The sequence below is a fragment of the Delphinapterus leucas genome, chromosome 2 (assembly GCF_059928025.1).
Source record: "Delphinapterus leucas isolate spDelLeu-1000000601 "Yukka" chromosome 2, BTC_Dleu_Yukka2, whole genome shotgun sequence".
Classification (NCBI taxonomy): domain Eukaryota; kingdom Metazoa; phylum Chordata; class Mammalia; order Artiodactyla; family Monodontidae; genus Delphinapterus; species Delphinapterus leucas.
In genome coordinates this window covers 44968734-44983231 of record NC_143130.1, presented here as the reverse complement: position 1 = coordinate 44983231, position 14498 = coordinate 44968734, and the positions used below count along the sequence as shown (strand labels likewise).

At 52.0% G+C, this 14498-nt stretch overlaps 1 protein-coding gene across 14 annotated transcripts in view; it reads left to right on the top strand.

The window, feature by feature from the left end:
- The window catches only part of AKAP13 (A-kinase anchoring protein 13), a 342746-nt gene extending 335417 nt beyond the window's left edge, over positions 1–7329 (top strand). For 12 of the 14 annotated variants that reach the window (XM_030764022.2, XM_030764018.2, XM_089906831.1 and 9 more), the window contains 2 exons: positions 1418–1745; positions 2576–2746. In XM_030764022.2, coding sequence (XP_030619882.2) covers positions 1418–1745; positions 2576–2625 — 378 coding nt within the window. In that variant the 3' untranslated portion in view covers positions 2626–2746. Of the gene's footprint in view, positions 1–1417; positions 1746–2575 lie in introns of those variants that run through there. The other 2 variants (XM_089906833.1, XM_089906834.1) reach the window with 2 other exon arrangements.
- The last annotated feature ends 7169 nt before the right edge of the window (positions 7330–14498 follow it).

Genomic DNA, 14498 nt, shown 5'->3' with positions numbered 1-14498 from the left:
ACCCGCATAACCAAGAACCCTCTGAGCAGCTGAGGAAAGTAGGCAGATAATATAAAGGCTGCTTCTACAGATCTGTTTATGCACCACCAGGGGGCAGGTGAGGAAGTGAGTCTTTTTCTCCTTTTTGCATCTCTCAGCATGATGGGTTGGGATTTGGCTAGGGGAGTTAATGGATGCCTGGCACTTCCCTCAGCCCTCAGTCGCTTAGGCTGGAGTAGCCTCAGCATCTCTGAGGATGGCAGTCACCCGTCCAGGATTTGGGGAGCAACCCCTCTGCCCTGTGCCACAGAAGTTCTCAGAATGGTCCCCAGCTAAAGGAACTTGTAGCTGGATGGTGACAGCACACCAAGGACACAGGTGCCCCCGGAGCACAGTGCCTGGGGCTCACAGAGAGCAGTAACGCCTGAGTTCCTGAAAGAACCCACATGGTGGGGTCAGTGGGCATCAGCTACAGGGAGGAGCCCATCCCGGCAAATGATGGAAGGCAGCCCCTCTTATGGAGAGAGGGTATTCCTGCTCAGGGATGCTCAGACATCTGGGCTCTGCTTAATTCCTGATTTGTCTCGCTACTGCGGATGAAACCTTTCTTTTCCTGCAGCGGCTACGTATATGGGAAAGCATCACATATGTGGGCAGCACGCTGACCCCCGAGTTTATTTCGGTGGTGTTCTACGGTTATTCTGGAACGGGGCACCTGTGGCAGGTGGGAAGCTTGGGTGCACACAGATCCTCCTGTCTGCTGATACTCAGGTTGCCATTTGTTTGATCGATTGACCTTGGATCATGAAAGAAAAGGAAACTGACATCTTCCAGAGGGAGCAGTTTAGCTTCCTGCAGAGGTTTTCACGTCTGTGGAGGGAGTAGCCAGTGGCTCTATGTGCTTTTCGTGACACAAGGATGTCTTCCACAGGGAAGGCTGCAAGGCCCGGCGGGAGCACAGATTAGACTGATTATCTCTCTTTATCTTTGGTTTAACCTTTGGCTAGGATCTTGGTATAAGCACGTCTCCACCTGCCCTCTAACCTGAACAGACCTTTATAATCTCTTAGCCCTGAAATAATTATCTACACCCCTGTGTAAATCAGTCGTTGGATAAGCAGCTCTTCCTGCTTCTTCAGGGAGTGGGAGTTCTAAGCTGCCTCTTCCAAGCTACTGTTAATTCTTCATGTTGCTGATAATAAAAATAGTAATGGCATCAGATGATGTTTTTAGCACTTCCATAGATACTACCTGAGGGAGGGAGGAGATGGAACTGAGAAGATCAGAATCTTTTTACCATTTCTCTGGAGTCCAAGGCAGTGGGTGCACACGGGGCTGACCCACTGACACAGCCGGTGACCTCAGGTAGTGTTCACTGAGTAGGCACTGGGGATGCTGCCGGCCTCCAAGTCAGACCCCTTCTCTTGACCATGTGCAGGTTTCACATCAACACACCAAGCTGCTGAGGATCCCATCCTTCCTTCCGAATCCTGAGGAGACCCCCTTGCCACCGGCACCTTCCATAGCCAAATCAGGGTCATTGGACTCAGAACTCTCAGTGTCCCCAAAAAGGAACAGCATCTCTCGGACACACAAAGAAAAGGGGCCTTTTCACATACTGGGCTCCACCAGCCAGACAAACAGAGTACCAGAGGGTCAGAGCCAGACCCCAGTGTCCACGTCCACCCGCCTGTTTGGGTTAGCTAAGCCAAAGGAAAAGAAGGAGAAAAAGAAGAAGAACAAAGGAAGCCGTTCGCAGTCCGGTGGTGAGTTACACACACCAGGTCTCCCTCTGGCCGTGTAGTCCCTGGATCCTGAAGAGTGGGTGGCTTTAGCAGCACGGGAGTGGTTAAAAAGAGGTGGCTGCCATTCAGGTGTGTAAAAGCTGAACCATACACATCTCACCGAACCCACTTGCTCTGCCCGCAAAGGACTGTTGGAACTTACACTAAGAACACAGATTCAAAGAACATTTCAGAACCCACTCTGTGTGGCACGTGCACGAAGTAGGGAGTGCGGGCTCATTTCTCACACTTACTGTCCAGCTGAGGAGCTGAAACTCACCTCAGTGAAGCAGCTGCAGTCCTCCCTGCCTTTCTAGGCCTGGTCCAGTAATACTAATAACAGGTGCTTGGTGAGCATTTTCTGAGGGCTGCTTTAATCCTGCAGGTGACTGTGAGAGAGGTGTTGCTGACCCCCAGACACACTGGGAAGCTGAAGCTCGGGATTAACTGACCTGCCTGCCGCCACAGGGCGTGCTATCAAATCCCACTGCACAAGGTCTGAGTCCTTCTCATTAGGATTCCTCTCCCTTCTGTGTGGGAGGTTGAAGAGAAATCCCTATTTCCAGGCCTATTTACAAACAGCAAGCCTAGTGTTTCTGTAAAGTTTAAGGAGCTGTAGACACGGAGGACATCACTGACGACCTCATGCACTACATCACCTGGAGGCCTGGCTGGCGGATGTCATTGTCCACCAGCCCCGCATCTGTTTGCATCCCAGAAGACTTGTGTTTGGGGAAGAAAGAACAGAATTTACCAGTGAAAAGAGCAGTTTTTCTGAAATTCTTTTTCCGCCTTGGTTTCCTTTTCTCCAGATGTCCCTGCATCTGAAGTACCCGCAGAGGGGGAGGAGATCTTCTGCTGAGCCCGTTCCTCTCCGAGGCAGCCGCTTCTGTCACGCCATGGTTACAGCCCCAACCCCTGCTGTCCTGTGCGCGCACTCTCCTACACTGATGCCCCTGTCCTGCGGCGCCCAGCCCTCCCGCACTGCCCAGGTCCTGGACCAGAAGAACAACTGGTCTTGGGGGTCAGGGTGGGGAAGGAGGCCCAGGATTGGCAACCCAACGCCTCTCGGGTTGGGGCCAGCCCTGCTGGGTGGTGGATGTTACACCCAGAGTAGTGGCCCCAGAAGTCCAGGCGATGGTTTTGGACATGTCAGGAATTCCTAGAGACTAAAAGAGTGTTTCCAAATGCGGTCTGAAACTCTTACTGCCTTTTATTTTGGGGAACAGAACCAAAAATCAAACAGCAGATAGGTTGGACTTCATCTGAACACATACAGTAGCCCATCTGCACATACATGTGGAGTGCGCCAGAACTTTGCACGGTCTATACCAGATGCCTGCTGGGCGCAGCTCAAGCCCCGCACGAGGGGCACTGCCCGCCACCGCTCAGGGAGCGCGCACCCAGAGCCTCACCCACTCGCCCTCCCAGGCTGTCTCCCTGTAAACTCACCCCATGCACGCCTCACCCCTTTTCGCGTGTATCTCTCATTTCACTTCAGAAGGGACGACAGCATTTGTGAGAACCAGTGAGAGAGGCTTGATGTCTTTAAAAGGCAGATGATCCTGAAACACCTTGATTTTGGTGTTTCAGTCACTTTGAAAAGAGAAAATGTATCTAATTTTATCAAGTCTAAAAGAAATCATATATTGGCTTTCCAAGATGTGTGCCCACATGTTCTGGGCGCAGACGAAGTAGAGAGGCCTCCTCACCATCACCCCTACGGCGTGACACATTTTGGTTGTCACTAGCCACTCAGCAGTGGCCACGGCCTCCTGGCAGTACTCCTGAGACCTGGAGGTGTGCCCCCAGGGAAGCTGCTCCTGCGTGGCAGTCGCCGTGGGAGAGGGTGGCCCCATCCGCGCTCCACCCGCGCAGAGACCGCCTGCTTCTCCCGCTGCCAGGGCGTGCCCACCCTGTACTAGACAACTGGACGAAAAGCAGGTTCAGGTGGGTGTGTTAGGCCCATATGAAGCGGTTCCCACCAGTACAGACTGAGAGAAGAGCTGGCCAGAAGGTGTGGCTTGGAAAGGTCTCCTATCAGGAGACCTGGCAAAATTTGATTTCTTTCAAAAGTTTTAGAAACGAAAGGCCTGTTGGTTATTGTACTCTACCCCTTGAAGAATCCACAGATGCTGCCTGTTTGTTCGTTTCCTTCTCTGTTTTTCTTGTCCCACTGTGTTTTGATCTGTATTCCTTGAGGCTTGTCACCAGCAAGGAGGTGCAGGATGTTTCTCCCTGAGGCCCCTGCACCTGCCACACTTGTTAACCCCCCAGGAGGGGAAACCCTGGAAAATTCTGTGCTTTAAATGTGGTCTTTGATTCCTGCCTTTTGCCCCTCAGGAGCATGGGTCTTTGAACATACTTTTTAGAAACAAACAAAACAATCTGTAACTTGGTGCTTGTTGATGAATTGCAAGCTGGCCTTGCCGATGGAGATATTTATCTTTCAGTTTATTTGAAAGAGGTCTGGTTTAAAACTTTTAGCTTAGATTTGTTTTATTTATTTGTGTGTTGTGTGCATGTGTGTATGTGTGTGTGTGTGTTTTAAGGGTGAACACACCAGCCCAACGGTTTCAACTGTCCAGTCAAGCAGCCGGTGCTGCTTCCTTACTCCCCCGTGTCTGTCAAAGTGCCTCGAAGGCCCAAAGGAAAATTAAGGTTGGGGGAGGGGTCCATTTCCTTCCCTCCTGCCCCTTCACCTCATACTTTGATCAAGGGATGTCTTCTTCCTTGCTTGAGAGTTAAGAAACTTGCCACTCATGGGCTACATTTGCCTAGTTTTGTCATGGAGATTTCTTACCCTTCAGAAACACACCTTGAGCAGAACCAGCTGATTTTCTATTGAACCTTAATGTACTACCCCCCCCCCCCGTCCCCCGGCCACAGAGACCCTAAACAGCAAAAGGTTAGGTTGCTTCCTGCCACCAGTCCGTACAGCTTGAGTACGGCCAGCCTGTCATGCCTTTCTCAGATCCACAGGGAGCTCAGCAGTCTGTCCCTGTCACTGGCTCAGGTTCACCTCTGTGGGTCCCTGTCCCACAGCTCTGCTGGAAAGGGGTGGGGCTGTTGAATGAGGACCTGCATCCTCCTTCCTCTGTCCCTGTAGGCCGGGCCTCCCTGCCTCTGGGCTTGAAACCAGTGCTGGGAGCTGATGGGATTTGCCCTAACGCAGGCTCTTCACAAGAAGCACCCTGGATGCTGAGTTTCTGTATATAGCTGCATAGGTGGCTTTCAGCTTGCTCCCAACTAGTTGTGAAGTTTCGGTTGCCTTGATTATTCGGTGGTAGTTGTTTTAAAATGGTGATTTCCCCTTCACCTGCACCCCACTAACTTAAAATACTTTGGTCAGCTTGTGGTTGGACAAGTTTAGAATCAGAATCAGAAGGCATCTCCCCCAGAACAGTGTGCGGTGCAGAGAGAGAACCACTTACCCGGACCCGTGCTTTTCCATGCCTTCGTCCTGTCTCTCTCCCCCTTTGATAAGGAACTCGGGGATTTTGCTGTTGCGCTTGGGGAACCACCTGGGATTGTTGCTGCTCCTGCTTTTGCTGATGGCCTTGAGGTCTCCTCTGACCTTGAGGCCTGTCCTGGTTACTGAGGTGTCCTTCAAGTGAGAAGGGGCTGTCTCCCGGGACAGCTCAGACTCAGTTCTCCACAATGTCCCCACGCTAGGGGCCGTGCTTCTCTAAGCTCCGGAAATCAGGTGGCTGGCCTTCTTTGTGTTTAGGTTTTGGGGGACAGATGGAAATACCATCCAGAGTTCCAGAATCTCGTGAGTTGCCTGGAAGGAGGCTGCATCTTCTCTCAAAACTTCCATCATCTCAGTGGTCGTCATCCCAGTGGGGTGGCATGTGCACTTTAACCGCTCCCTACAGTCCGCTTCACTTTCGAGACAATCAACTATGCTAACTGTTTTCTTTGACAATGGAGAGGGTTAAAAACATGCAGATTGCCATAATTCAGCCTTTGCCAACATTCCATCCTCTACCCCCATGAGAGCTGTCTGTGGGGAAGAAATCCTTATCAAGACTTTTCTTTTTGGAAAGGTACAAATCTTACCTGTTTTCCTCTCATGTCTCAGGGTAATACCACTAACAGTTGTTCCTTTGCTGATATTCTCCCTTATTTGTTGTCTTCCCAAGCCCCTAGTATTAGCAGTAGTGAGCACACATTTTTAAGATCCTTGGGCTTTGTCGTACCTTTATTTGGAGAGTGGGTGTTAGTGTATAGGGTTTATAACTAGGCCCCGCCTAAAATAAAGGTAGCACCATAACCTTAGGGGCCAGAACTCCATCCCGAAGGTACCGTTCACAGAAGCGCTTTATATTTCATCCATTGGTCACAAAGTTCTTTTTCCATAGCCGGTTCTTTCTCCCCAAGGATTTGGTATCGGCCTTGGAGCTGCAGTTGTTGATACAGCGTTGATGGGGGGGCCAGTTGTGCCCAGAGGACAGCTAAGCCCAGGGACTGGGGTGGGAGCGCGTTGAGAGAGACGGTCCTGGTGAGTGGGTTTCAGCAGCCATGAAGAGGGTGGCTTGCAGGGGACCCCAGACACTGCCAAGGGGTGTGGACACACTTGGAATGTGGAAGCCCAGAAAGAACGCTTCCAATTCCACGGCGGCAGTGGATGAGGGATGTGTGTCTTGCCTTCCTGCAGCGGGACAGTGTGGCACACACACCTGTGTTCCTGGGGTCACGGCCCCACCTGGCGCTGTTGCTCCGATTGACCCTCGGAGACAAGGAAAGGGGCAAAGAGATTGTTTTGGTTCGGTTCTTCATTTTCTTTCTTTCTTTCCATGTAGCGTAAGATTCCTAGTTAACCGGAGCTTTGGGATCTACTGCCTGCTGGCCAGGTTTTAAAGTGAAAAGTCTTTTAGTGCTGCCATAAGAGGGAAAAAAACAAAGGCTTCTTTCCATGTACCAATCGGATTTCATTTGTCAAACGCTCGACAGGCCTTGGGTGAGTTCTCCATCTTGCTAAGGTTTAAAGACAGGCAGACCCAGCTGCCTAAAGTCTCTCCTGCCGCAGACGGTGACAGCCTGCTCCGGACACCCAGGCTGAGCCCAGTCTCTGCTCACCCCAGTGTTCACCCTGCTTGAATGCCTCTGCCTTTTGTGACCACCTGCCAGGATGAGCAGCTCCAGAGCACTGACAGGGGCCTGCCCGGTCGGCTGGCCCACGGTCGCGGTTTAGCCTGAGGTTTCTGGCGTGTTGCCCCGCCGCGCACGCAGGGGACACGAGGACACGCAGGAGGGTGATTACCATGCACCTTATACCTCTGCTCTCGTTTGTTGTCCTCAAATGCTAAATGAACGTTTCTGTGCTGAATCCTATTAGATAAAAAGGGGTTAAAACCCAGATGCTGTATATTAATTTGTAATTATGTATAAAGTGAAGCAGTTTTAAACTGTAAAGATTTTTTCAGTGTGTTTTCTGGAATTCTGCCACAACGTACTGGCTTTGTATTTTATTTATCTTCCTTTCTGGTTAGCGGCTTCCGACCCTTGTAAAGTCCCCCTCCAGCCTTTCAAAAAAAATAATAAATGTCCTTTACGTCCCGATGGTGATTGTGTGGGCTTCCTGAAGTGAAGGCTTCCTGGATACTCTGGGTTCCTGGTGAAGGGGCACCCCCTACCCAGCTCTAAGGGACCCTTCTCCCCAGTGGAACCTTATTTCTGTAGCTTCGGGAACAGGACTCAGGAGGACAGCCCCGGAGCACAGAGCAGCTCCCGGGGAACTCGGGTCCCCTGGAGCTGGACCCTAACCCGGAGGCACCAAGAGTCAGAACCATTTCCAGTCAAATCAGCGCGGTAAGAAACGTCCTTGCTATAGATTCTACTACGTAAAAAAGATGAATGTCAGTTTGCCTTTCTTTGCCAACTTTTTTCACCTCATCCCACCCCCAAACAAGGGAGCTGCCAAAAACTAATTCAGAAAGAAGAATCCCATTTGCATGTAGCTCCACAGGGATTTACTGGGTCTGATCCTCTGAGAAATTGCTGGAATGCACACGGTAGGAGCTGTTGCAGCTGCTGCCTGCGGGCACCTGTGCCGCCCTTCCTGAATCGCTGGCTGCCTCCCCGGAGCCCAGGACTGCTGTCCGTGTGAGAGGCCCCTCGGTCCAGCCGGCTGCGTGGTGTAATGCGAAGAACGTGGGCAGAGCTGCCTCAGTTCCCAGCTCTGCGCTCCCAAGAGCTCCTTGTCCCTCCCCAAGCGACAACCAAAAAGAGGAAAGTCCTGCCGGGTTGCCAAGCGCTTTGCCTTGCTCAGTGAACTTGGAAGTGCCCAGATTTCTAAGGAGTCTTGCAGCCCTGGTGGCAATAGATGCCTCCCCAGAAGCCAGCAAACACTGGTCCCTTCTCTCTGCCGTCTGCCCTTGGCTGTCACGGCAGCTGCAGCGTCCCGACGCCCCCAGCGGGGCTGGGAGAGTGGTTCCCACGGCCTCCCTCCTCCGCAGCTCCGCTCCCATCGTGCTTGGGTCTGAGCCAGGGACAGGCTCCATGTGGCAGGCAGGCCAGAAGAGGGAGGAGGTGCCATCCTTTGTTCCAGAAGAAGAGCAGAGGCACAAAGCCCACAGGGCTCCACGAGGACCGGTCATCCATCCAGTGGGGCGTGGGGTGTCTGCCTGCTCCTGAGGGAGAAGGTGCCCCAGATAAAAGGGGCCACTCCTGTCTGAGGACCTCGCACCGGAAGGGAAACCAGGTTGTGGCAGCCATGTGCCCAGGAAGGGAGTCCTGCTAACCAATGCAGCAGGACGGAAACCTGAGTCACAAATGCCGGGAAGAGATTGGGATGCTGGAAAGTCCAGAAAAGAGCTTGCAGGGCAGGGAGGAAATACAGCGCACAGGTTTTGTTACTTCCTAGGAAGCGGGAACAAAAGTAGATCGGTGGTGAGCTGTGCTGCCGAGCATCAGGAATAAGATCAGGAACCTCCTTCCAGCACCACATCCCGGGTTCAGGCCGCAAGGGCCTCGCCCACCACAGCTCCTGCTCTGGGATTCTTGGGAGGTTACCTTTCCCTTAACTTTACCCCCATTCCTTCAGGGCCTCAGGTCACCGCCGGAAGGTTGCCCAGAGGAAGTGGAGCAATCCAGGTGGACATGATGCCACCCCCATCAGGGTCCCAAGAGGAGTCCGACGTGGAAAAGGAGGCAGAACTTGGTAGACCCCAGACTTGGGCAGAACTTGGTGCACCCCACCGGCCTCCCCCATACACCCCCTCCCAAGTCTTTTGGTGTCCAAGTTACAGCCAGGGCGTCCTCAGGCCCCTCTGGCCTCTTTCTTTCACATGGTAATCACTCACACAGCTGTAAATAGTCCCACTGAAGTTTGGGCTGCTCTTCCCTCCAGGCACCTTGGTGAGACTTTCTTCCTGGGAAAGGGTATCTGGACCCTTGGGATGGAGGTGGGAGGGGAGGGGGACCCAGGAGGGCCTCTGAGGGGATTGGCTGGCGGGGCTCAGGGGGCGTGAGGGGACTGAGCTCCTTACACCAGCTGAGAACTGGGCCAACTTTTCTCCCCCTCCCTTGTCAGCACATCCCTTGAGGGCCCTGAACTTCCCACCCCACCCCCAGGCAGCTTTGGGGTTGAAGCTGGGCCGTTGCCTGGACAACCCCAGTTCCCAGCCTTGCCTGGTCTCTGCATCCAAAGGACAAAGGAGCGGGACGCTGGTCACCTGCAACAATGCTCCCTCCACCAGCCCCGGCTGGGCTCCCGCTCCGTTGAGGGGGCAGCGGACAAAGGCTGGGGGGCCATGGGGTGAGTGAAAGAACGGGCGCAGACTTCGGATCAGAGTCTGGGCTCAACGTCAAATCCAGCCATCTAATGGCCAAGTGACCTTGGACAAGTTATTGGACCTGTCTATCCCTGTTTTCCTCTTTCATTCGGGAACCAGGGTATCTAGCTTGCAGATTTGCTGTGACAATTCGGTGAGATGCTGAATGTTGGTCCCCAGCACGTGATTCTTGATTCCTGAGCCTGTTACCACAGCTGCAGCAGGAGCCTGTCACAGCAGCAGTGCCGGAATCCCATACCTGACCTCCATCCCTGTACCTGGAGGTGAGCGCCGGGAGGAAGAAACGACCTTCCCCATAGCCTGGCAGTGGTGCCCAGCCCAGGGCGTGGCTCAGAGCTCCTTGTCCCTGGGCTTCTGGTTTGGGATACCTTTCCTCCTTCCCCCACTTGGCTTAGGTGAACTGTCACTTCCTAGAGGAAGCCTTCCCTGACAGCCAGGGCAAGCCCAACCCCTCCCTCCTGTCTGCCCTTAGCACCTGGAACCCTCCGGCCTACACAGAACACGTGACACCTGGAACCACCAGCCTTTGGCTAGTGTCCCCTCCCCCTAGCTTCCAGACCAGAAAGCAAGGCTGAGCCCGAAGCCCACGCCCCACGCACCCTCATTCCAAAACCACAGTGCTGGGAGTGGACAGGCAGGATTGTCCCAGGGCCTGGAAGAGGCAGGGGCCACTGCTCTGCCAGCAGGGCCAAGGTGGCAGGTGGCCCTCAGCTCCAGCTAACTCCAAAAAGGCTCTCCCCATGGGTGGCCTCTGGTTGAACCGTACAGAGTCCTGCTGCCAGGCCTGGGATGGCCGCCAGCCCCTGTCCCTGCAAAGCAGCTGAGCTTCATCCCCATCAGGTCTTGCAGCCAAAAGTTGGCCAGGCCACTGTACCCAATCTGGGACCAGGAAGCCCAGGGGGGGCTCTCTCACCCTCTCCCACTGGAGATGAGAGCGTCTCTGAGAAAGGCGGGCTGGTAGAGCCAAAGCAGCCAGGTCTGGAAATAGAACCATTCAAGTTCATACCCTGGTGCCCCACTCCTGTGTGCCCTGGGCCAACATGCTTAACCTCTCTGAGTACAGTTTCCTCCTCTGTAAAATGGGGATGATGGCAACTACCCCCATACTGTTACTGTAAAAAAAATAAAAATTACATGTCTTTTTGCTTGGCAGGAAGAGACAAGATAAAGACCTGGATCTTGGGACTGTGCAGACATGTGGGCCTACAGGTGTGAGCATTTACTGTGATGTCAGGGCTCCCCCAAGCTTTCAGATTTTTCTGGGTCAAAGAAAGTTTGCCAGTGTCTTGTCTTCTTCTTGGAATGACCTTCCCATGGAAGGCCCAATAGTGAGGGGCTCTCACTGGCTGGAAACCCATAGGTCTCATATCCATGATGCCTTTGAACCTGACCACCCAAAGGGCGTCCGAGTCCCCCATTTGTGGGTGATCACACCAAGGCTCATGGCCCAGCCAGAGCCAGCGGCAGGCCCATGCCTGCCCACATGCAGACCCAAGATTTGCCCTTAGACCAGTGTTCCTCAAAGGACACTTCAGATCCCTGCATTTGAACTCTCTGGGCTGCTTGTTAGAAATGCATCTCCCTGGGCCCAACCCCAGATTTAATGAGTCAGAATCTCCTGGGAGAAGGCTAGGAAACTCACAGCTTTCACTAACTCCCTGGGGAGTTTTACCCATACCACAGTTCACGAGACCCTGGGTGCACCCAATACTCCCACCCCGGCGAGTTGGGGTGGGGGGTGGGTGGAAAGGAGGAAGGAGAGAGCTCCAGTATCCCACCCCTCAGAGCAGTGAGGTCCTTTCCACTCTGCAAACAGAAGTTCCCTGCATGGAATCCCGCTCTTGTTCTGCAGATGGTGTTCCGTGAACATTCTGGCTGTTTCCAAACCTGTTGACAAAGTCCGAGAGCAGTTGCATGGTTCTGAGCAAGGTACAGGCTTCAGTCTCTTCATCTGCACGGTAGGAACCCTACAACCCCAAGGGCTGCTGTGATGATGAGATGACCGGACAGCACAGAATCCGTGCTCTGTAGACTTCTCCTGCCATTGTTGCGTGTGCCGACATTGTCACTGAAAGGCTGGGTGGCCTTGAAGGTGTCACATCCACAAAGTAGGTGGTTGGACTAGAGAGCGGCTCTCAGCCTTGCACACGTTAGAATCATCTGGGGGGGCTTTGCGCCTCGGCGGCCCAGGCCCCACGTGTGGCCGATTCCCCCACAGAACCTTTAAGGTGGGGCCCAGGCATTAGTACATTTGAACAGTTACAGGTGGTTGCTACGTGCAGCTGAGGTTGAGAGGCTGGATGATCCCCAGGCTTGATCTCAGAGATCAGCTCTGTTCTGCAGGTGAGGCTCCCTCCCCCAGGGTCTCCAAACAGCCCCTGAGATGGAGCCGTCTCTGCGTGTGATGGAAGCTTGGGCTTTGAGTAGCTGGGGCTCTGGGCCTGAAGGAGGACATCTGTCTCCTTGGGGCCTTGAATCCCACTAGAGTCTGCCAAGCAGCAGAGTAAACATGAGGGAGAACAAGGCAGAAGTGTTGCCCGTGGGAGGAGCACAGCCCAAGGGGAACTGGGCCTGGGCTTGAGGGAACACTCCAGGGGCCTCCAGAAGTAATGAAAATGGTGGGCAGAGAAGACAGGGCCCCCAGCCCACTCTGGAGGTCTGAGCCAAGCTCAGTTGGCTCGAGCACTGCCTGCAAGTCCCAGATTCTGGTGCCAACCTCCAGCTGACTTTCCCCCCAAGGATTCTAGACCATTGTGATCCCTCCCCCAGCTCCACCTGCCCTTTCACACCCACATCATCTCCATTTAGCCCTCTCCCAGCCTGATAGGAGCCACTCCTCTGCAAGGATGCTGTCTTAACATTTAGGGGGGATTTGTTGTTTGATATAATTGTAACTCATATTCCCTAAAAAAAGATATGGGAAATACTGATTTATTTTTAAAACATTTTTAAACACCTATAGTCCCATCACCTGGAAGAAACTATCCACTAATATTTCATTATGTTTTCTTCATATACATTTTTAAAAAACTGGATTTATAATACTGTAAACAGGTGTACATCATAGTGATTCGGGGTAATTTTTTTGGCAAATGATATTCCATTATAGGTTATTACAAGACATTGGGCATAATTCCCTGTGCTCTGCAGTAAATCCTTCTTGTTCATCTACTTTATGTGTAGCAGTTTGTATCTGCTAATCCCATACTCTTCATTCTTCCCTCCCCCACAACCCTGTCCCCTTTGGTAACCATAAGTTTGTTTTCTACGTCTGTGAGTCTGCTTGTTTTGTATATAGATTCGTTTGTATTCTTTTTAAGTTTCCACATATAAGTGATATCATATAGGATTTGTCTTTGTCTGACTCATTTCACTCAGCATAATATTCTTTTGGTCCATCCATGTTGCTGCAAATGACAATATATATATATACACACACCCCACATCTTTTTTTTTTTATATATAAATTTATTTTATTTTTGGCTGTGTTGGGTCTTCGTTGCTGTGAGCAGGCTTTCTCCAGTTGCGGCGAGTGGGCTTCTCATTGCCGTGGCTTGTCTTGCTGTGGAGCACGGGCTTTAGGCACTCGGGCTTCAGTAGTGGTGGCGCGCAGGCTCAGTAGTTGTGGCACGTGGGCTTAGCTGCTCCACGGCATATGGGATCTTCCTGGACCAGGGCTCAAACCCGTCTTCCCTGCATTGGCAGGTGGACTCCTAACCACGGCCCCGCTAGGGAAGACCCACCACATCTTCTTAAAGCAGTCACCTGTTGATGGGCCCTTGGGTTGTTTCCATGTCTTGACTATTGTAAATAGTGCTGCTATGAACACTGGGGTGCATATATCTTTTATTTTTCTGTTTTTTTGCGGTACGCGGGACTCTCACCGCTGTGGCTTCTCCCTCCGCGGAGCACAGGCTCCAGGTGTGCAGGCCCAGCGGCCATGGCCCACAGGCCCAGCATGTGGGATCCTCCCGGACCGGGGCACGAACCCGCGTCCCCCGCGTCGGCAGGCGCACCCCCAACCACTGTGCCACCAGGGAAGCCCCGCATATATCTTTTTGAATTAGAGTTTTCCTCTTTTCTGGATATATACCCAGGAGTGGGATTGCTGGATCGTATGGTAGCTCTATTTTTAGTTTTTTAAGGAACCTCCACACTGTTCTCCATAGTGGCGGCACCAATTTACATTCCCACCAACAGTCTTTGTAGGCATTTTTATTTAGCAAAATTAAAGTCATGTTCTATATAGACGTTTATATCCTATTTACTTCATTCCACATTTTCATATAAACATTCGGTACTTAATATTCCACTTTATAGATATTATTATTGTTCCACTTTCTAGATATATCACTTGGGAATTTAGGTATTTCCAATTTTTCATTCTTATGAATAACATACAGGACTAATTTATAGCATCATTCTTCCCCCTGTTTCAGAGTAAAACCATGTTTATTAGAGAAAATGTAGAAATTATTGATAAGTAGAATAAATAACTGAAAATCAACCATAGTAGGAACTTCCGCTTCCACCCAAGATAGAGTAATAGGGACCAGATTTACCTTCCCTACCTACCCAAAACAACCAAACCTCCAGAAGAAATATATGGAATGATGGTTTTAAGGACACTGGAAATCAAACAACAAAGTACAGGTATCCCTGAGAGACCAGGGGAGCCTTATGGCTGCCTTAGGCCTTGCAACTGCCCCGAGTTTCCAGGCTGCAGCAAAGGATGAAGGCTCAGATGGAATCTGGCAGACTCCCCAAGGTGAGTGGATGGAGCTGAGAATCAGGGGAGATGAAGGCAGATAGAATAGGCAGGACAGAATACAGAAGGGAGAGATGCACACAGAATTCTAGGGATCTTCAGTGGGTCCCCCTCAAGTATTCATTAGAGGACTGATCAGTGCACACATGTGAGAAAAGTGTTCAAGTC